This window comes from Silene latifolia, chromosome 10, assembly GCF_048544455.1.
Source record: "Silene latifolia isolate original U9 population chromosome 10, ASM4854445v1, whole genome shotgun sequence".
Lineage (NCBI taxonomy): Eukaryota > Viridiplantae > Streptophyta > Magnoliopsida > Caryophyllales > Caryophyllaceae > Silene > Silene latifolia.
In genome coordinates, this window is record NC_133535.1 from 155,039,829 (window position 1) to 155,061,637 (window position 21,809).

At 37.8% G+C, this 21,809-nt stretch overlaps 3 protein-coding genes across 3 annotated transcripts; 1 reads left to right on the forward strand and 2 right to left on the reverse strand.

Moving 5' to 3' along the window:
- Positions 1-683: 683 nt before the first annotated feature.
- On the forward strand, positions 684-6,158 carry LOC141606489 (alpha-glucosidase-like). Its single transcript, XM_074425638.1, has 4 exons — positions 684-899; positions 1,984-2,660; positions 3,535-4,836; positions 5,531-6,158. The coding sequence occupies exons 1-4, from the start codon at positions 715-717 to the stop codon at positions 5,998-6,000; spliced, it is 2,634 nt and encodes an 877-aa protein (XP_074281739.1). The 5' UTR covers positions 684-714; the 3' UTR covers positions 6,001-6,158.
- A 3,520-nt stretch (positions 6,159-9,678) lies between these two features.
- LOC141609399 (uncharacterized) lies at positions 9,679-12,520 on the reverse strand. Its single transcript, XM_074428462.1, has 4 exons — positions 12,471-12,520; positions 11,424-12,117; positions 11,263-11,313; positions 9,679-10,081 (listed from the first exon to the last, which is right to left on the reverse strand). The coding sequence occupies exons 2-3, from the start codon at positions 12,109-12,111 to the stop codon at positions 11,279-11,281; spliced, it is 723 nt and encodes a 240-aa protein (XP_074284563.1). The 5' UTR covers positions 12,112-12,117; positions 12,471-12,520; the 3' UTR covers positions 9,679-10,081; positions 11,263-11,278.
- Positions 12,521-15,743: 3,223 nt separating this feature from the next.
- Positions 15,744-21,433, reverse strand: LOC141606487 (receptor-like protein EIX1). The gene is made up of 2 exons (XM_074425636.1): positions 19,783-21,433; positions 15,744-17,293 (listed from the first exon to the last, which is right to left on the reverse strand). Exons 1-2 carry the CDS (start codon positions 21,273-21,275, stop codon positions 17,263-17,265), a joined length of 1,524 nt encoding a protein of 507 aa, XP_074281737.1. The 5' UTR covers positions 21,276-21,433; the 3' UTR covers positions 15,744-17,262.
- Between the last annotated feature and the right edge of the window lie 376 nt (positions 21,434-21,809).

A 21,809-nucleotide genomic window follows, 5' to 3' on the forward strand; every position in this document is an offset into this window, starting at 1 on the left:
AATTAAACAGAAATTATACATACGTAACCAAGCCATCCTTCTTATTATATAGTGTGTAGGTTAAGGGTCATTATCGACTTACTATATATCCCAATTATTTATCTACTTACTATTTCGTCGATTTTATTCTGTTTATTATTGCATATTTTGGTGGAATAATCGAAGTAACATTGGAAAATTATATTCAATCAGCATTGTGTATTTCTGGTAATTTAGTATTAATCACCTCTTGCTTTATGTTTACGATTAGTTTTGATATTTCGTTCATGCATGTTTAAAGTTTCATAAATTATAGAATATGACCTTGCTACAGTGTGACAAGTGACAAGTGACAAATGATATATGTGACAAGTGACAAGTGACAAGTGACAAATGATATAAACAAAGATGGGTCAAATATCAATCTCTTGCATGTATATGTATATATGAATGTTTTAAGTTTCAGAAATTATAAAATCACACGGTTTCACTACATCTATATTTGGCATTTTGGCCAACTATCATCCCTATAAAAGAATTGGGGGATTTGGTCCTTGAGCGGACCTTATATAGAATCCGAAAAACACAAATTGAATTTAATTAATATCACCACCACATTTATCTCATTGGTATTTTTAATACAAAAAAATGAAGGTACTAAAGAAACAAGAAGTGAAAATGAGGATATGGTATTTGGCAGTAGTAGTAGTACTACAATGCACGGTGACGGGGGCAATGTCGTCGATGTCGGAAAAGACGAGTAACGGAGACAACGAGGAAGTAATTGGATATGGGTATAAGGTGAAGTGGGCACACGTTAATGTTTCAACTGGTATTGCAGCGTTGACTGCCATGCTTCAGCTTCTAAAGAGCTCACCTGTTTATGGACCTGATATTAACCTCCTTACCCTCACTGCCAGGTTATATTTGCCGTCTTTCATTAATAATCAACCGCGACGGAGGAAGTAATCCTTAGTTATTATGTCTTTCAGTAATAATGAACCATAAAAATATATAAAAAGAGACCGTCTTAAATTTTACAATGATTTTTAAATGAGGGTTGACGACATTGTTCATTTTATCCAACTTTGTCTTTAAATCATGAATTTAGAAAAAAACAAAAATGAAAGCTTTTAAATTCACCTTAATTTGTGCCAACTTTTTACATAAATTTGTTTATTCAAGCTATTTACTCCGTATTAGAGCAGCCACAATAGAGATGATGTAACCTCCTCTTAACACTCTCTCTCCTATAAGAGGAGGCCCTCTCTATTGTGGAGATGTATAGAACATCCTCTACTTTTAGAGGAAGTATAGCATTGGCCCTTGTGCCAACTATCTAATAATATTTTTCCATGTGGATTATTTCTTTTTATTTTTTTCTTTTGTAAAAAGTTAAAATGTACATAAATGGGTAGAGGATGGATAAGAGGATCCTCTCTATTGTGGACAAAAATATAGAGAGGAGGATAAACATAGTGGAAATGGAGGTGGGTCATAAAAAAGGTGATATGTAAAAAAATAAGAGGGTGAAAGAACAAATAAGAGGATCATACCATCCTCTCTATTGCTCATGCTCTTACATTATACGATCCTCCATTTAATACTACGATCAGATTTGAACATTAACTTTTTGAGAAAATTTTTCATTTACGTGCTCGTCCTACACTCGTCCATGTCATAATACAAAAGCTTTCACCATTTATTTTCGTAAATTCAATTTTGTTCTTATGAAAATTGTCAAATTCAATTTTTCTGGTTAGTCATTATTCAAAATTCCTTCACAAAATATTACGGAGTACTATGAAGAACACGGTTAAAATGACGTTTTCAAGATCGTACAAAAATATATGAGAATGTAAAGAAGTATGAAGGGAGCATTATTAATTATTAATCCTAGTGATTTCTAGAATTTTTTTTTTTTTTTTTTTTTTTTTTTTTTTTTTTGTGTAGTATAGAATCCTCATTTCAAGTCATTTTCTTACGTTTGTTCACGTTATGCAGTTTTGAGACCAATGACCGCCTAAGAATCCGAATAACGGACGCCACCACTCCTCGATGGGAAATCCCCACCACCATCTTCTACCGCCGCCCACCACCAACACCTCAAAAACCACCTTATAATCACTCCACCACCGCCACCACAAAAACTACCCTAACCACCCCACACACAGACCTCCTGTTCACTCTCCACCACACCACTCCCTTCTCCTTCACCGTCACCCGAAAATCCACCCCTTCCACCCTCTTAAACACCTCAACCACCACCCCACTCGTCTTCAAACCACATTTCCTCCAATTCTCCTCCTCCCTCCCTACCTCCCTGGCCCACATTTACGGCCTAGGCGAGCATACCCAGCCAACATTTCAACTGGCCCGTAATCAGACCCTAACCTTATGGAACGCGGACAATGCTGCCACTAATCTAGATGTTAACTTGTACGGGTCACACCCGTTTTATATGGATGTTAGGTCGGGTCCGGTTCCGGGTTTGGCCCATGGGGTTTTGTTGTTGAATAGTAATGGTATGGATGTTGAGTATACGGGTGATCAAATTACGTATAAGGTGATTGGTGGGATTATCGATCTTTACGTTTTTAGTGGGCCTACGCCTGTCAAAGTTGTGGATCAGTATACTCAGTTTATTGGACGTCCGGCTCCCATGCCTTATTGGGCTTTTGGTAATGTTTTTTATTTTTTATTTTTTTGGATGTAACTAAAAGGCTAAGCTGATGGGTGAGGGACTGATGCCTAAGGGTAGAGCTGACAACTCTAATCCAAACCTAAGCAAATTCATCCGATAGAATCATAGAATGTTGTAAATCGAAATTGACCCGATCCGACCTGGCCCAACTTGACTCGACTTGACCCGACAAGAACCCGTAACCCGGCTCGACTCCATGATCAATGATCCCCACCCGAACCTGAACCTGTCCTGATATGAAACTCTCTCGATATTGGCCTGATTAAAATGATGACTCAACAATTATTAGGTTTAATATCGATCAAAATAAAAACGATTTAATCTTTGCTTTGATAGGTTTGACTTAATAATGAGAGTAACTTAACCATAGAATGATTGAAAACTTAACTTAATGGTCAAAAATTGCACCAATGCGATAAATTAATTAGACCCGATAATGACCCGGCCCAAAGAAGACTTGATAGCGATTCGATTCGAATCGAATTCGACACAAAAGGGTAGGCTGACACGACCTTTAGTTGAGGGTCAATGAAAGTGAGTGGAGGACCTTATTTATAGCGGAATGGAGGCCGGCCCCGTTGGTTTTTCAAATTTCGGGTCGAGGTTTAAATTATTAACTTTGTCCCTGAATATTTAAGCTTCAATAATAATTGAACCAAAGGGGACAAATGATAATTCATGAAGTTTTTGTTTAAAAGATGTACTGTACATGTTTGTTGTCGTAGCGTATCTCTTCGACTAATCGAGTGAAATGGAGGGAGTCTTAATTAAGAGTCTAATTGAGCTAATCAAGTGAAATCGGCTGAATAATTATATTTGATTGTCTCGTGTGTCGAGTGTAAACTCTTCAGGTTTTCATCAATGCCGGTATGGTTACCATGATGTAAACGAGCTTCAGTCCGTGGTAGCTGGTTATGCAAAAGCCAAAATTCCTCTGGAAGTCATGTGGACAGATATCGACTACGCTGACGCGAAAAAAGATTTCACAATCGATCCTGTTAACTTTCCTCTGGACAAGATGCAGCATTTTGTTACTATGATTCACAACAATGGCCAAAAATACGTGGTTATCGTTGATCCAGGTATAAGCACAAACGCGTCTTATGGAACATTCATCAGGGGAATGAAACAAGACGTCTTTGTCAAGCGGTTTGGAAAGCCGTATGTTGGAGAAGTCTGGCCTGGGCCTGTGCATTTCCCCGATTTTCTGAATCCTGCTACTGTAACCTTCTGGACAGACGAGATTAAAAGATTCCGAAGGCTTCTTCCTGTTGACGGTCTTTGGATTGACATGAACGAAGTTTCAAATTTCATTACTTCAACCCCTGACCTCGGATCAATCCTTGACGATCCGCCTTACAAGATCAATGACAACGGAGTTCACAGACCGATTTTTAGCAAAACTATACCGCCATCTGCTTTACACTACGGTAATATTTCAGAGTACAATGTTCATAACCTCTATGGGCATTTGGAAGCGAGAGTGACTCGCGCTGCACTAACTAAACTCACAAATCAAAGACCATTTGTACTTTCGAGATCAACATTTGTCGGGTCTGGGAAGTACACTGCACATTGGACAGGAGATATCAGAGCGAGTTGGGACGATCTTCAGTATTCCATTCCGTCTATTTTAAACTTTGGTCTTTTTGGAATCCCGATGGTTGGAGCAGATATTTGTGGTTTTTTTGGTGATACTACAGAGGAGCTTTGTCGACGATGGATACAGCTAGGAGCATTTTATCCTTTCTCGAGGGATCATTCAGAACGCGGTACAACGTATCAAGAACTTTACAGATGGGAATCAGTTGCAATAACAGCAAGGAAAGTGTTAGGTCTTCGTTACCGTCTCCTTCCTTATTTCTATACATTAATGTTTGAGGCACATATGGCAGGACTTCCGATTGCACGGCCTCTTTTCTTTACTTTTCCGAAGGACGTTGATACTTACGGTATTAGCTCTCAGTTTCTTCTTGGCAGGGGTGTAATGGTGTCCCCTGTATTGACAGCTGGAGCGGTATTTGTCAATGCATACTTTCCCCAAGGAAACTGGTTTGATCTTTTCGACTATACTCGTTCTGTGAGTGTATCGACTGGAAGATACATCACCCTCAGTGCACCCCCTGATCATATCAATGTTCATGTCCGAGAAGGTACTTTTTTCCATACATTAAAATTAGACCTGTCAGACCCGACCCGACCCGTTTTCCCAGGGTTAGAACCCGGAAATTTTGAGCCGGCGACTCGTTTAACCAGAACCCGAAATGACCCGTTATTTTTCGAACGGGTCGATCCGTTGGGTCAAAGGTAAATCAAGAATTTTATTAAAATATTAAAATTTATGTTATATTTGAAAAATAGTTAATTTTTTTTTATTACTTAAAATTACAAATATAATTAAAAAGTCGATTTTATATAACTTTTATTATATTTAATAATAAAATAATTATTAAAAAACTTTATTTTAATAATTATGTCAATTTAATGTAAACATTGAATATGGTTACATTATTAATTTTAAAGGTGTTTTACATTCTAAAAAAAATAAAAAAAATTTGAATAAAAAAATCGTTAAAAAAGGCGTTATCAATTATTTATTGACCCATATTCGCCCCGACCCAACCTGTATGACCCGACCCGCCCGACCCGTTTGACAGGTCTAATTTAAATTGTCGACAAAATTTTCATAATCTGTATCAAATTACAATCTATGAATGTGTTATAAAAATATACGAGTAAGGCCCTGAACCCGTATCCCCTTACGCCACAAACTGTTGGCGAGATCCTTAAAGACACTAGAGTAATGCTGTTGTATGAGCCTAATCGGTGCCTACTAATATCCGTCAGGTAATATACTGGCAATGCAAGGGGAAGCGATGACGACCCAAGCAGCGCGCAGAACACCGTTCAACCTGTTAGTGGTCCTTAGCGAAGAAGGGGCCAGTATCGGGAATCTATTCCTAGACAATGGTGTTGATGTCACCATGGGAAGAGAGAATAAGACATGGAGCTTTGTGGTATTCTCAGCTATATTAACCAATAATTCAGTCATTATTACCTCAAATGTCGTCAACAGAGATTTCGCAGTTGCGCAGAACTGGATTATTAATAAGATAACCATTTTGGGGTTGAGAAACCGGAATAAGGTAAAGGCGTATACATTACAGACAGATGGTAGAGTGGTCCGGAACCATGGATCGAGATTAATATCAAATCTCGACAAGAGAGGGCAGTTCATTGTGGTTGAGATTCCCAACCTACGGTTGTCTGTCGGTTATGATTTCATGTTAAAACTAAAATTAGAGCATAGTGATTGAACATTCCGTGGCATTTGCCAAATAAATGACTGTCGAGTAAATAATCATACTCCGTATATAGTACTATCTTCTAGAAATGAATTCGGATTTTGGTATATGAAAGTCGTGTACTTGTGATTACTCGTCGCTTGCGTGTACAAGGCAGTGATATTTACATATTATTTGTATAATCATTATTAATCTTACACATAATTATGGAAAATATTATTAATGTACCGGGATTTATACTAAATCACCTTTCAGCATCGGGTAAGATTGCCTGCGCGATCACATAGACCCTGTTAATGAACCGAAAATAGGCATGTCTCCAGGATGTTTTGATAACTAAAGTGCCACATACTCCCCAAAATCCAACGATAAATCCCAGCACAATGCTTATATACAACCCCGGGAAAATACCAGAGTTATCTTGTTGATAATAATTAGAGGGCGATTGTTCTTTCAGACAAATTGGGAGTGGTGCACCACATAGTCCAGGGTTTCCCATGTATGACGAAGTGCTGAAGCCCTGCAACTGAGTGCTATATGGAATTTCTCCGAACAGGTCATTGTTCGATAAATCCAAGATTCCTAGAGAACTCACTTTGGTTAGGCTCACAGGAATTCCACCAGTTAAATGATTGTTTGACAAATCGAGAAACTCTAAAGCTGTGAGATTACCGATTTCAAATGGAATGCTTCCGCTCAATTTGTTTTTCGACAAGTCCAAGGCAAGTAATCCTGCAAGACGTGATATCCCATCTGGGATTTCTCCACTCAACTCGTTACTTGAAAGATCAATGACTTTAACCAGTCCAACTGTTTCTTTAAATTTATGCACTTCCCTTTTCCAAGAAAGAAGCGAACTTTCCTCTTCTGTAGGAATCTCCTGTCGACCAAGATACATTACAATAGGAATAAAAGACGACCTGAAATCTGAATCTCCTGTCATTGCCGTAAAATTACTTATGCACTTTGGAATTTCCCCTGAGATGTCGTTGAAAGCGAGGTCTAAAATCTGGAGATTGTCGAGTTGGCAAAGGCTTACAGGTAGCTCTCCGAGAAAAAGGTTTCTTCGTAGGATAAGAGCACCGAGACTTTGAAATGCATCGCCCATCCAGGGAGGTATGTTCCTACTAAACGCGTTGTATCCGAGATTTAGGATAACCAGGGATGTACATTTCTGTAAGGAAGTAGGCAATGGTCCGGAAAAGCTGTTGTTATATAGGTGTAAGTAACTGAGGTATTTTAGGGTACCAATCGACATGGGTAAATTTCCGGAGAACCTGTTGTTTTCTAAGTGCAGGCTTGACAGTTGAGAAAAAATCATCCAACAGTCTGAAAGCTCTCCGGACAACAAGTTGTTTGAAAGGTTAAGATAGATTAAATTACTTGTCGTGTTAGAACATAGGAAATAAGAGGAGTCGGAAAACCTGTTGTTGTTAAGGTATAATGAGTCGACGTTTGTGAACCCTGCTGGTATAACACCCTCTAACTGATTTGAACTCAAGTCTACTTCAAACACATATTCGAATGTTTCTGGCAGATTTGGGAGCATCCCGTAAAGCTGATTATAAGACATATTCAAGTATCGCAAATTAGATGAGAATGAGCTCCAGAAAGAAACAGGAATACTGTCGGAAATTTTAGTATTTGAGACATCAAAGTATGAGAAATTCGTCTGCGTTTGCAGCCAGTTTGGAAACTGAGGGCCTAAGTTGCAGGAACTCAAACTGATAATATCTAGCTGAAACGGGGGAATCCAATTTCTGACAATGTTTATCATCAATCTCGGGTTATCTGACAAATACAATTCGCGTAACCTTGAAAGGTTTAAGAAATGATTGTGATTAAGAGTAGCTTCCAAAGAACTGGAAGAAATATCCAATTTCTCGAGCATAGCGAGCTGGCCGATACTCTCACTAATCTCGCTGCTTAGCTGATTGCCATTAAGGTACAGCTCCCTCAAAGAAGAAAGTGAGCTGATACTATCCGGAATGGCACCCCAGAACTGGTTATGACTCAAATCCAGTGTCACTAATGACTTGTTTTCACAACTAACGAAAGCTTCGATGACAATTGTTAGCTCATCAGTGAAGTTGTTAGCCCTTAAGTAGAGATGTTGCAAGTTACACGACTTTCTAACAAGTTCAAGAACGCTTCCTTGAAAATTATTATCCGAAAGAGAGAGATATGTAAGGGACTGCATATTTAGAATCTCGCTTGGGATGGGACCTTGAAGCGAGTTCATAGATATATCGAGTGACACAAGTTGAGTTTTAACTCCGGGGAAGTTAAACAGCCACTTGTATATGGCAGTGTCATTGAAACCATTATCAGAAAGGTTGATCGAACCAAGCGTGGTTGAGAAATTATCGTATGTTACTGGTACCTGGATTTTCATAGGAAATCGACAGCTCTGCATTCGAAGAACTTTTAACGACGGAAGGTGGGTAACTATTTGCAGCCAATCAGTAGCATTCCTAAGATCCACAGAGCTCAAGTCAAGGAATCTCAGCAAGGTTAGCCGCGAGAGCCACCCTAAGCTTTCGACATACAGTGGATTAGACCCGAGGTCTAAGGTAGTTAACTTCGAAAGATTTCCTAATTGATGAGGTATTTCCCCTCCAATTTTAGCATCAGATAAACTGAGATGCTCCAGATTTGTCAGTGACAAGAGGAAGCGAGGAAAAGGCACATAATAAAAATAATTGAAGTTTAGATTCAGATATCGTAAATGCTTTAGCTCTCTGAGGGAAGAACTGAGTTCACCTTGTATACAAGCAACTGAATCGCCATGACTTAAATGTCCCCGTCCCTCAAGATGGAGCATTACAACATGACCAGTCTGGTTACTGCAACGCACACCGCGCCACTGGCAACAGTCTGAATTGTCCTTCCAAGAAGTGAGCAACCCACAGAAGTCATCTTTGATACCGTGTTTAAACTGGAGCAGGGCTTTTCTTTCCTTGTCTAAACACCGTGTATTATTAGCTCCGAGGGCAGAGGAACATAAGTAGCTGGAAAGCACAAGCCAATACAGGAAAATCGATATCAGCTGACGGAATGTTTTCGTGTGAGGATATAATGTCATTTGTGGAATAATTGTGGTGGTTGAAACTGAGTAGATTATGTTGATGTCTTAAATAAGACAATTATCAATATATGGCTCGACTCGCTCAACGAAAAGCTTACAAAGATTTTCAGAACCAGAGATTGTTGAGGATGAGACTTTCTAAGCATAAGAGTAATTTTGCCAAGGCCATACATCATTGACTAATTTTTCGTCATGGTGATTGTGAAAGATGACGACCGGACCTCAATATAGAAGAACAGGTGTAACATCTTTCCCTTAATATATACAGCTTAACATCATTTTCATGGACCAACTATTAGGATAAGAATTTGACATTTTGACCGAGTATCAGCTCGATATCAACAACGTTTTTTTATATGGTGACTTGTGTAAAGAGGTTATGTGAAGCATTTACCGGGTTTTTCTATTGCTATGGAAAGGTCTGATCGCTGCATAAATCATATTATATGGTCTTCGTCAGTCACCTTATCGATTTCATATGGAATGCTTCCGCTCAACTTTTTTTCGACATGCCGAGGAGACTAGATATTCCACCAGGGATTTTTCCTCTTACCATGTTGCCGGAAAGATCAATGGAATTCAGTTCAATGGTATCTTTAAACTTTTGTTCTTTCATTTCCACAAAATAAATGTACTTGCCTCATTGGGATTTATAGGATAATCGTCGAGCAATGTTGTAGAGGCAAACGCCAACCCAAGATCCGGATTGAGCATTGCTGTTAAATTACCAACGCAATCAGGAATTACTTCTGAGATGTGATTAATTGCAGGGTCTAACAGCTGAAGACTGGGAACTATGCCGCTGCAGAAACAGGACTACATTCAACATGTAGAGGTTTTAGTTCTAGACTTATGTTAAAGCATCTATACTCCAAGGAGAGCAGTACAGAGTACAGACGATAGTAGTATATCTATATATAAAACTGTACGACATCGCAGCAGAGGACTCCATGTGACATCTTGACTTATCCTTCAGGCTTCAAGCATCCTGTCCAATTTCAGACCCTGTACGAAAGTCAATAGGCTATAGGAGTGGTCAATATGAGCCATAGAACAACTAAAGTTGAAGAGAAAGCTAGCAACAGCTTTTAATAAATACCAAATGCACAAGTAGTTCTCCTAGTAAAAACTAATAACAATGAATAATCCGAACCTTAGTTTAAAAAAGCACGTCTGGGGCGCCAACCACATCGCACCAAGGCGCACACGAGCCGCATTAGTGTGCAATTCCATTTTTTTTTTCAAAATTCTTTTATTTTACACTTCTTTTCTCCACCTTATCCTTAATTTTCCCTTTTAAAACATGTTAACATGTTAACCCTTTTTAAAACGAACAAAAAAATGACTATTCTCGCACAAAATTTGATTGTAAAATTTGGATGTTCTTTTGAAACATCATTGCGCCTCGTGTGCAAATCGCTTGCGCCTTAGCCCATTGGGACCCCAACGCCTCAGTGCGCCTTGCGCCTTATCAAACTAAGATCCGAACAAACTTCTCATTTCTAATGTAGGCTGATCTTTTTGGTTGCTGTCAGTTATATATAACCCTTCGTCCCTATATATCAATTCTCTTTTTCCTCCACACATTACCCAGAGCAAATCCTCTGTCCCACCTCGTGTCCCGTCTTTTGTCCCAATACTTCTCCTAATGACAAAATCAACACTTTGATACAGAGTATATATTATTACCATTTCTAGTATTTGAAGTGGGGATGTGTCAAGATGTTAAGGTGGTGGGACATAAAAGCGGGACAAATTAATTTTTCAAACAATATGCAAGAGTCTTTGGCACAAGATTGATTTTAGTAGGACGTTATGGACATCTTTGGCACACATTAAATAATTTACAAACAATATGCAAGAGTCTTGTCATGAACTAGAGTGAAATATGAGTGATAGCATATCATAGTACAAGATTGCAACATACCTCTAAACACACTAACAGCTATATAGTACTAGTCATTGGATCCTTGCAATACATGTATACCAATGATTGTATCGTCAAATTTACTACTCATAATTGATCGTTTCACGTGACACACCACACAAAAAATCCACATATAAGCTAGGTGAACTATATGCATTATAACAATCATAGGATACACTAAATTGTGAGCCGGTTAGATATAACATCCATATCATAGTACTCCGTACAAGATTGTAATGAAAGAGTCCATGCTACTTACCACAAAGTTTCCAAATTTAGCCAAATATTTTCTTCCACTCTTCTTCAGCCCCTTTAAGAAGGTGATGAGTAAAGTACATAAGTGGGCATGTTTTATATAAAATCGTTTTACAGAATACTTGCTGATATTAAATAGAGAGATCGAAAGAAAGTAGTTATTACCAGAGAGAGACATAATGGCAATGATTTTATCAGCCTCGAGATGCCTAAGTAAAACAAGATTGACGTTGACGTCCTCATCCCAGTCCCAATCATCATCAACTACAGCTTGGAATGTACCTAATTGGCCATTCTGGCAAGCGGTAAAGGTGATATATAACTCACATCCATATGAGTAGGCAACCCTAATAAAGGAACAAAACTCAAGCTTTGACGATTGTTGGTTGTTGATATTGTTGTTGTACTGCTTGATGGCTATGAAAGCTTTGGACGAGTAAAGCTTGTTGGTTTTCTTGGTTAAAGTGGGACTATTCTCAATTGCAACCATCCCACCGTCAGATTCATCTCCACCAGGGTGAGTAAAGTAAGAGAGGCAGCTCTTCCATCTACACTGCCACAACAAGCGGGTGAGGCGGGAATAAAGTTCTGGTTTGTTTAGCTTAAGTTTGCAGCCATCGACTTCCAAAATAGAGGCACCAGTTGTGTCAAGTAATCCTGTGATAGCAGAGCTGGTTTCCTCCCACTCTTCTAGTTTTCTTTTGGATTCTTTCTTTCTCATTTCCCAGTATGTTTCTATCTTTGTCTTGTTCTTTTGGGGGATTTCTCTGGCCTCTTGCTTCGATCGACACTCTAAACTATCGATAGAACTCACAGAAGAAACACCATCATATTCATATGAACCCATCGTCATGTCTTCCTAATTTCAAACACCCAATTATGATATCAGAGTTTAAATTAAATATAACTTCAAAATTCAAATACCCTAGTTTCAAACGATATTCAATTAAGCAATCAATTTTGGGATTAAATCAAATTTCAAAATTCAGTTACCCTAAACCCTAATTTCAAATACCCAAACTATACCTGATTGATTTAGCAACTAGTATCAGCAATTCAGCATGAACAGTTAAATAATTAATAGTCGAAAGAAGAAAGGAACAAATATCTGATTGATTGATTTAGCAATAAGTAGTAATCTGAATAATTAGTTAAATTAATAAACAATACGAAGAAGAACAAAAATAGTGGAACGAAGAAAGTAGAAAATACCCAGAATATATATCTGACTGATTTAGCAATTAGTATTGGTATGAATAAAATTAATTAAAATAATAATGAAGAGAAAGAAGAACAAACATAGTCGAAAGAAAAGGAGCTACCTGGAGGCTGGAGGCTGGAGAGATGAGAGACGACCAAGCCAGAACTTTGTTTTCCCGCCTCACCGGCTCCAAATTTAGTACGTAAATCGGTATCACAAAATCTCATTTATGACGGCACATATCCGTCACTCTGGAGTATAAGTGAATAATACAATAACAAGTCTCTAGCTATTACAACCTTTCTTATGAAAACTAGATCGACTAGCATGCGACAACTCGAATAGTCACCAATGTTTGTGACTCGACTCATCTTGCTCGTCACTAAGTCCAAACCTGTGCTCAAACTCTTCCACATATGAACGGAAATATTACTTTACTCACGAATAGCCTTTCGTCAAGCCCAAGGGTACTCTCACTAATCCCGAGGTTCTTTTAGAAGTCTCAAAAGATCCGTGTATTATAGAATTTGCTAAAAAACTTTATACTACCACTCATAATATTTAATACAAAACTCAAAAACTTTAATACAAAACTAAAAAAATAGACAATCAGATGTACTATATCTATGTATAGTCTATGAACTGTAATCAATTTGTTACAAATTATCACTATTTTTATTTTTATTTTTATTATTTGGAGTGTGATGTAATGGATCCCAAGATTAAAATAGTTTGACCCAAAATAAGGCCTAAAAGTGAGACAGAAAATCGCAAATCGGCTAGTAGTAGGTAAGCTTAGGCCCATAAAGAAAATTTGGATCGAACTGGATATTTCGATCTTGACCATGCTCGGTCTAAAGTCTTTTAGGTTCAATCCTCAATCCTCATAGTTTTTTTAAGTTTCATTATTTAGCGACCGATCTAAACTGTACCTGGCTCGAAATAACACAAACTAATTACAATAGCTAACTGAAATGAAATCAATAACAATGGCTCACCATAATGAAGTCGATTAATTTCGAACTAAACCTGAGAGAGGCTGAGACTAGAGGTGGGAAATGGGTCAATCGGGTCGGGTATGTGTCATGTCAGTTTCAATCGGGTCATTTTGGGTTGTGTTGGATCGGGTTATTTCGGCTTCCGGGTCAATTTCGAGTGACCTGTTGAGTAGAGATTCTAGGCAAATTGAACAACCATTGAAAAATTGAATTGTCCTTGAAATCTACATAGTATAAAAGCCAAGTTTTTTCTTGGCTTTTGATTGGCCGGTGAGTTTCTACATGTGGGCCCCTCCATGTCTCTCATACCATTTAATTTAATTACCCTCTTTCCTCAACCCAATTATTATTCCTATCTCTTATCCATATTTTAATTATTTTTATTAAAAAACATAAGTTAAAATTTCATAATTTACGTAAAATGTTGCAATTTAGTTATATTCAACAGGTCTAACATGTCAAATACCTTTAATATAATTTTAATAAAATACGGTTGTATGTTATCTGATATTCAAATATAATATTTATCAAATATTCGAATTTCCAAATATAGACTATTTATATTGTCACGGTATTGAATACTTAATCACGCTCAATTATATGTTCATGTATTTAATGATAGCGCTTGCTATTACGATCCGTGTATTTTGTGCACGGGTATAAAACTAGTAATTAGTAGAAAGCTAAGGCTAATTGTATGTAGAGCGACCGATGAATTCAAATATGAAATGGATGATGGAAACTCCATAGGAAGAAGTTGACAAGAATCCATGCGAAGAATACGTAAATTGCTAACAATTGTCATCCAAGTCACTCAAATGATTTAACTTTCCACCTGATAAACTAAGCCTAATGACATGGCCGGTTTGGTTACTACAAAGCACCCCACGCCATTGGCAGCAGTCGGTGTGAGGCCTCCAAGATGTGAGTAGCTCACCATCACCAATGTCGATTCCATGTTTGAATTGGAGGAGAGCATCCCTCTCGCTGTCAATACACTGCATAGAGCGACACCGAGTGTTACCGAGTTTCGGTAACACCTTATTAAAAAATTAATAAAAACAAATGTCAAAATATCTATTTTCAGATTTGCGCCAAAATTTTAAAGGTTAGAAGTGTAATTAAATTAGCTAAAGTTTTTTTTAGGTAAATCTAACATATCGAAGCATTACTGATAATAACAATTACTCCGTATGAATTACTCGTAAATGTTTAAACAAATGAGAAGGTAAGTAGATGAATTCTGCTCGTATAGCAAAACCAACTTCATCATTATAATTTGCTTAGTGGGGTATCATTCAAGAGGTTGATCTAGCACTCATATGATTTTACTTTGCGAATAATAAATTTATTTTAATACAGTTTGCAATCGAATTTGATCTTCGTTAGTTCATTCGCTTCTTTGAAATTAAATTAATTTGTCTTTATGTAAATTAGGTTTTGATCAATAAATTCTCTCATCAGTCGTGAATTTATTAATGATATTTTCATAAATCAAAGCTTTGTTAATTTGGAAAAGAAGTGTGTGCTTTAAAGTTTCGCAACCAATTGACGATCTTCAATCTAGATCTTATTTCATTAGCTAGAAAGAGATCTCCAGATTAAAATGGTGTTGATAAATAATATGGAACTCAAAATCAATTTGATTATTTAGTTAATTATAAGATAAAGCTCCTAAATTACCCTTATTAATAATTAATTTGAAATTTAAAAATTAAGAGAGGGAAATGAAAATATCTAGCCAATTTACAATTATGCCCCGGGTGTTACCCAAATTGAGTAACACCCGGTGTCGCTATCTCATTTTTTTTACCATGTTTGGGTGAAAAAAATTAAAATATTTTATTTAATATATGGTTTTACAATAGTTTACGATAAAATGGTTTTATAAGAGATTTACTCAAAAGTTAGATTTAAGGTTATTGCAAGTCTGATTATGAAAAAGTTGAAATTTTGGGACTTCGAATATGTCACTCTCGTGTGGCTTACTTAGTATATACGTGATTTGCAGGCTATTTCGTATACTCGAGGATTATCCAGTGCTCACTAAATATAGCAGTCGAGTCCCTCGTTACCAGAAAATTAACAGTCTTCACAAGCTGAAGACGGATAGTGATCCTCTCACAAATGCAGGTGGGAGGGCAAGTGGGAGTATCCATTTCCCCCACTTGCATTATCCATTTGCATTTTGTGAGAGACACTATCCGTCTTCAATGAGAATTTGTGGAAAATTAAATGGATTACGACTTGATTGTTTTTATAATTAAAAAGATATAGGAAGCGAAGTAGTTGGCAAGCATATATATGTGGGTTCCATGGACGTATATATTTCATAAATAGCAAACATTACATAAACATCTTCCATAAATGATTAATACGAAGTACTTCAGCCGATCACTTTCATAGACAACTCTTCGGGCTGTGCCGTGTCGTAGGCGTAAGAGTGCCAATGGTCCTACGTTGTAGCCGAACTGTGTAAAAGCTTTACAACAGCCTGTCTTTAATGTTTTCAAGGAATCGGAAATAAGCATGTCTCCACGATGTCTTGATAACTAAAGTACCAAAAACTCCCCAAAAACCAATGATAAATCCAAGGGCCACACTTATGTAAAGTCCAAGGAAAAAATTGAAGTCCTCATCCTTGCCTTTAACACTAGTATTATCGTCGTTGGGTACATTGGAGGGCTTTTGATTTTTCGTACAACTTGGGAGTGGCGCGCCACAAAGTCTTGTGTTTCCTGCATATGATGACGCATTAAAGCTTTGTAGCTGAGTGCTAACTGGAATTTCCCCAGACAAATTATTGTTTGAGACATTTAAGATTCCGAGAGTAGTCACTTTCGCTAGGCTTACAGGAATTTCTCCAGTAAAATGATTGTCCGACAAATCAAGAAGCTCTAAAGCTGTTAGGTTTCCGATTTCCAGTGGAATTTTACCGCTCAGTTTGTTTTTTGATAAGTCCACGGCTTCTAATCCATTCAGCATTGATATTCCATCTGGAATTTGACCACTCAACTCATTTCTTGATAGATCAATAGATTTAACAAACCTAAGTGTATGTTTGAATCTTTTCTCCCCTCCTTTCCATGAAACAATTACAGTTTCAGCTTCATGGTCATATGCAAGTATATCTCCGTAAACACCGATACTCAATCCATCATTAATAGAGTACAAACTTGTAGCTGTAAGCCTGTAATCCCCTCCATCGCCGTAAAATTGCCAATGTAATTCGGGATAACATCTGAGATGTGATTAATAGCAAGGTCTAATATTTGGAGGTTGTTGAGTTGGCAGATACTTTCAGGTATCTCTCCAATAAAATGGTTTTTACGAAGGATAAGAACGGCTAGACTTTGAGATGCATTACCAATCCATGGAGGTATGTACCCACTTAATAAATTGTGTCCTAGATTTAAGATCATTAAGGATGCCAAACTCTCAAATGTCTCCGGTAAAAATCCGGAAAAGCTGTTGTTATATAGGTGTAAGAACTCAAGATTCAACAAGGTACCAATGGATTTCGGTATTCTTCCAGAAAATCTATTATTTTCTAAGTGTAGGCTTGTTAGTTGGCTAAAATTCGCCCAACAATCCGGAAGCTCCCCAGAAAATAAGTTATTTGACAAGTCAAGTGTTACTAAACTAATTTCAGTTTTGGGACATAAGATATAAGAACAGTTAGAAAACCTATTATCATTCAGGTATAAATTGTCTGTGTTTGCAAAGGCTGATGGTATAACACCTTCAAAGAGATTTGAACTCAAGTCTATTGCGAAAACATTTAATATGTATGGCAGATTTGGGATTATTCCGTAAAACTGATTATAAGACATATTCTGTAATACCCCGTATTTTTATATAATATATTAAACGGATATTATTGAATTAAATGGATATTATTAAACGGATATTATTATATATTAATTATTATACATTTTATATTACTAATTATGTCGGGTTAAATGTTAGTCGATAATTACGTTAAACTATCGTGAGTTAATTGTGACGGGTTTATATGGAAGTCGAAATGTGAGTGAACCATTGAGTGCCCAATAACTATTCAAATTTATTTAACCCTAAACCCTAACCCTAATAGTGTAACCTAACCCTAATAACCCTACCTAACCCGCCTCCCTCCTCTCAAATCCCATCAACCCGCCTCCCTCCTTCACCAAAACCAAATCTCAGATTTTCATGCTTAGAAAGAGAGAGAGAGTGGTCGTGGTTGCTGACGGCACAGCAAGGAACAGCTAGGGGTGTTTGTCGACGGTCGTGGGTGGCCGTGGTGGCTGTGGTAGTGGCGGCAAGGTAAGCATTCCACACCCTTTTCTGATTTCATTGTTATGTCGGGGTTTTGGTGGTCGTTTTATGTCTGATATGGGTATTGCTGGTGGCGGTTGAAGGGGTATATGGGTAGGGTGGTTAGATGCGCCCATGTTGGTGGCGGTTAGGGTGACTGTAGACGGTGGAAATGGTGGCAGGAGGTCTTGTCGACAGAGACCATAAAAACGGGTTTGGGTATGTGTTTCAGGCGAGTTTAGAGGGGTAACTTTGGGGTGGCACCACCGTGACTAGGGGGAGGTCGAAATGGTGGTGCCACTGTACCTGGGTGCACTACTTGGCGGCGAGCAGGGCAGTGGTGTTTTGGGCAGGGGCGAGTTGATGGTTGCGGTGGTGGTGAGGAGAGAACAGAGGTTGTTGGTGATGATGCACGGTGAACCACGCCAGTTGCCAGCCCTGGTGTGACTCGCCGGCGGCAGTCGACCAGGCTGGTGGTGGTTGTTGGTGGTGGGGTTGAAGTGGGGACCACGCCTGGTGGTTGTCGCGGTGGTTTAGGCGGCAGGTGAATAGTGTGAGCGAGAGCGAAGGTGTGGGTCGTGTTTAATCGGGTTATTCGAGTTGGTTTTTGTTTTGAAACGGGTTTTATTAGTTTAATCGTTATAATTCATTAATGGGTCGTACTCTTAATTAATTAATATAATTCCCGTGTCATTAAATAATGTAGTTAATTTAATTCCCGAATTATTTAATATAATTAGAGACGGGTTTGAGTCGGGATTGTTTGAGTTGTTTAAGGATTGATTCGGGTATTTATAAATCGTATAATTCGTTTAAATAATCGTGTTGGTTTAAGTTCCGAGTTAATTAAAATAAAATAATAATTAATTAACTAGAAGCGGGATTTTGAGACGGGTTTGTTAAAATGAAAAGGCTACTATATCGGGAAAGTTTCCATTCTAAGAAATTCTACTTTAGTAACTTTCTATTTTGGGAAGTTGGGTCAAATGACTAATCGGGTTATTTTAGTTACCATTGGGCATAAGTGGGTGTCGAATGCATTTCGGAAAGCTTCTATTTTGGGAAATTACTATATTTAGTAGTTAGTAATTATAATTATTATAATTGTTTTAGGTGACGAATTCATGAAGGATCGATAATCAAATTCATTGCTTTACTTTCTGGACTGCTTAACTGCTTAATTGGATTGCTGACACTTTGAGGTAGGGAAATACACTTACTCTATTAACGTCGTTGAATTGTGTTGACTGGATTCCTGGTTGTTGATTTACGTTATCATTTATATTCGGAAAGGTGATTGACTGATTTGATCGTATTGAGTATGATATCACAACATCGGGTAACGACATGACTTTATGATTTATCGATTCATGATTTATATACATATTGCATTGCATTAATTATTGTTGAGCATTTCATATGCATTGGAGTTGGAGGAGGATGTGGTGGTGACGATGTTGAGATACGATGTGATGTTGTGATAAGGCCCAGGCGGTTCTGCAGACTTGCCCTGGTGTCCTCAAAAGTTGAGTTTGCGGATCGACTTCGGTCGATATTCATAGTCTACCGGGGATCGGTATGGCTGGGCGTTCCGGGGTATGAGATGTGTGTGATGAGTTGAGATGAAGATGGAGGTGACGGAGTATCATGCATATCATATTTTATTGCTTTATTGTTTTCCCTACTCAACCTCGTGGTTGACCCCGTATTCGTGAACACCGTGATGAACCGTTTTATGGGAGCGAGACTTGACAGTTTAAGAGGTAGAACGGGAGCTGGATGGGCGTGAGACATTGGATCAGACGACTTAGTAGCTAGATCATCATCTAGAAGTCTTTCACTTTTATTTATGTCAGTTCTTGTAATTTGAGTTGAAAAGAGGATTTGTAATAATTAAGTTAAAATATTATATAAATTGCCTTGGAGTTTAATTTGTTATTCACTACCTCGGGAAACCGAGATGGTAACAGTCCGTTTTATTAGAGAATGTCTTGACGAGGACTTCTTTTATAAACCGGGGTGTTACATATTCAAGTATAGAAGATTGGGCGACGACAATGAGTTACAGAAGGAAACAGGAATGCTGTCAGAAATGCCTGTTTTTGAAACATCAAAGTATGAGCAATTTGTTTGCAACTGAAGCCACTTTGGAAATCGTGGGCCTAACCTGCAGGATCGCAGTTGAATTACATCTAGCTTAAATGGCGGAATCCAGTCCTCCTCAATGTTTATTACCAATCCTGGGTTGTTTGACAAGTATAGTTTACGTAATCTTGAAAGTCCCAACAAGTGAGTATGAGTAAGAGTACCATTCAAAGAGTTGGAAGAAACATCCAAATTCTCGAGCATGGTAAGTTGTCGTATACCTAGACTAATCTCACCTTTAAGCTTGTTACCGCCAAGGTATAATTCCTTTAAAGAGGATAATGAACCGATATTATCAGGAATTCCACCCCAAAAACGGTTAGATCTCAAATCGAGTGCTAACAGTGCACTGTTATTACACTTGACTAAAGAATGGATGACATTACTTAGCTCATCAGTGAAATTATTTTTCTTCAAGTAGAGTTGTTCCAAGTTGCATAACTTGCTTATTATTTTGAAAATACTCCCTTGAAACCCTTTTCCAGAAAGGTCGAGATACGAAAGGGAGTGAAAATTCTCAAATTCGCTTGGGATAGGAACTTGTATTACATTCCATGAAAGATCAAGATGTACAAGTTGGTTAGTGATTCTAGGCAACTTGAACAACCACTGGAATATTGAACTGTCATTGAAATGATTTTCAGAAAGGTTGATTGTATGGAGAGTGACTGATGAATTTACGTATGAAAATGATGACGGAATTATTGTAGAAAGTTCACAAGAAATCATAGAAAGAACACGTAATGAAGGTAAACTGTTAACAATAGTAATCCAATTTGTGACTTGACTGAGATTCGCACCAGTCAAATCAAGATATCTCAACAAAGTTAGACGAGAAATCCACGATAAACTATGCACAAGAACATCACCATAAGCCAAATATAGATCCAAAGTTATTAACTTAGAGAGATTACCCAAATGATGAGGTATTTCTCCATGAAAATTATTATGGTTTAGGTGTAGATGTTTCAAATGCTTTAACTCACCTAAGGTAGGACTCACTTTACCTTCTAGGCATAGACCGGCATCAGAACCTAAATTGAGCTTGATGACATGACTGGTCAAGTTACTACAGAGGACCCCACGCCATCGGCAACAGTCTGTATGGGGTTCCCACGAAGTGAGCAGCCCACAATTATCGGTTGTGATGCCATGTTTGAAATGGAGGAGGGCATCCCTCTCACGGTCAATACATTGGATGTGATTACTACGGTTATGACCGGGAGTAAGGTAACATATGCAAGGGGACAAAACAAGCCATGAAAGTAGAATAAGGACGACAAGGGGATACAATGATTTCATTTTTATGGTGGATGCTATAGTAATTTTGAGGAATGAAGCTGGTAGTTTGGAGCAAGTAGTGTATATATACATCCAATAATGACTTCGAAAATGGGATTTGTGATCAAGTGGCTTTGTGGATAGTGATAGGGTGCCACCGTGTGATGCTCAAATTGGGTGCTTAAGTAGCACAGACACTTCTCCTAATCAGTCGTCCCGTGTTCAGGGGCGGCCCATTGGATTTGGAGGCCCTGTTCAAATATTAGGTGGAGGCCCCTACGATAATCGCCCTTATTTTTTATAGTCGTAAGAAAATATGAGACCTTTAATGTATGAGGAGGTGTAATATTCAAAATTTCAAATACTCTAAATATAAAATTAATCGCGTTAATGATTCGATTTTAATCATAAAACTTTAGTTATATTTTTTTTCTTGTAAAAACAAATATTCTCTCTAGTTCTTCCAATTAGCTTATTTATACTTTTACTTCTAGGAGTAAAGTAATTTGAAAAATAACGCTACAATAAAAAAATTAGTACGGTAAGTGCATCATCGATAATAACATGCATATTTGTTCCGTTAAATAAGATCACTTTTCTAAGAATTCTTACATCATTCTTATTTAA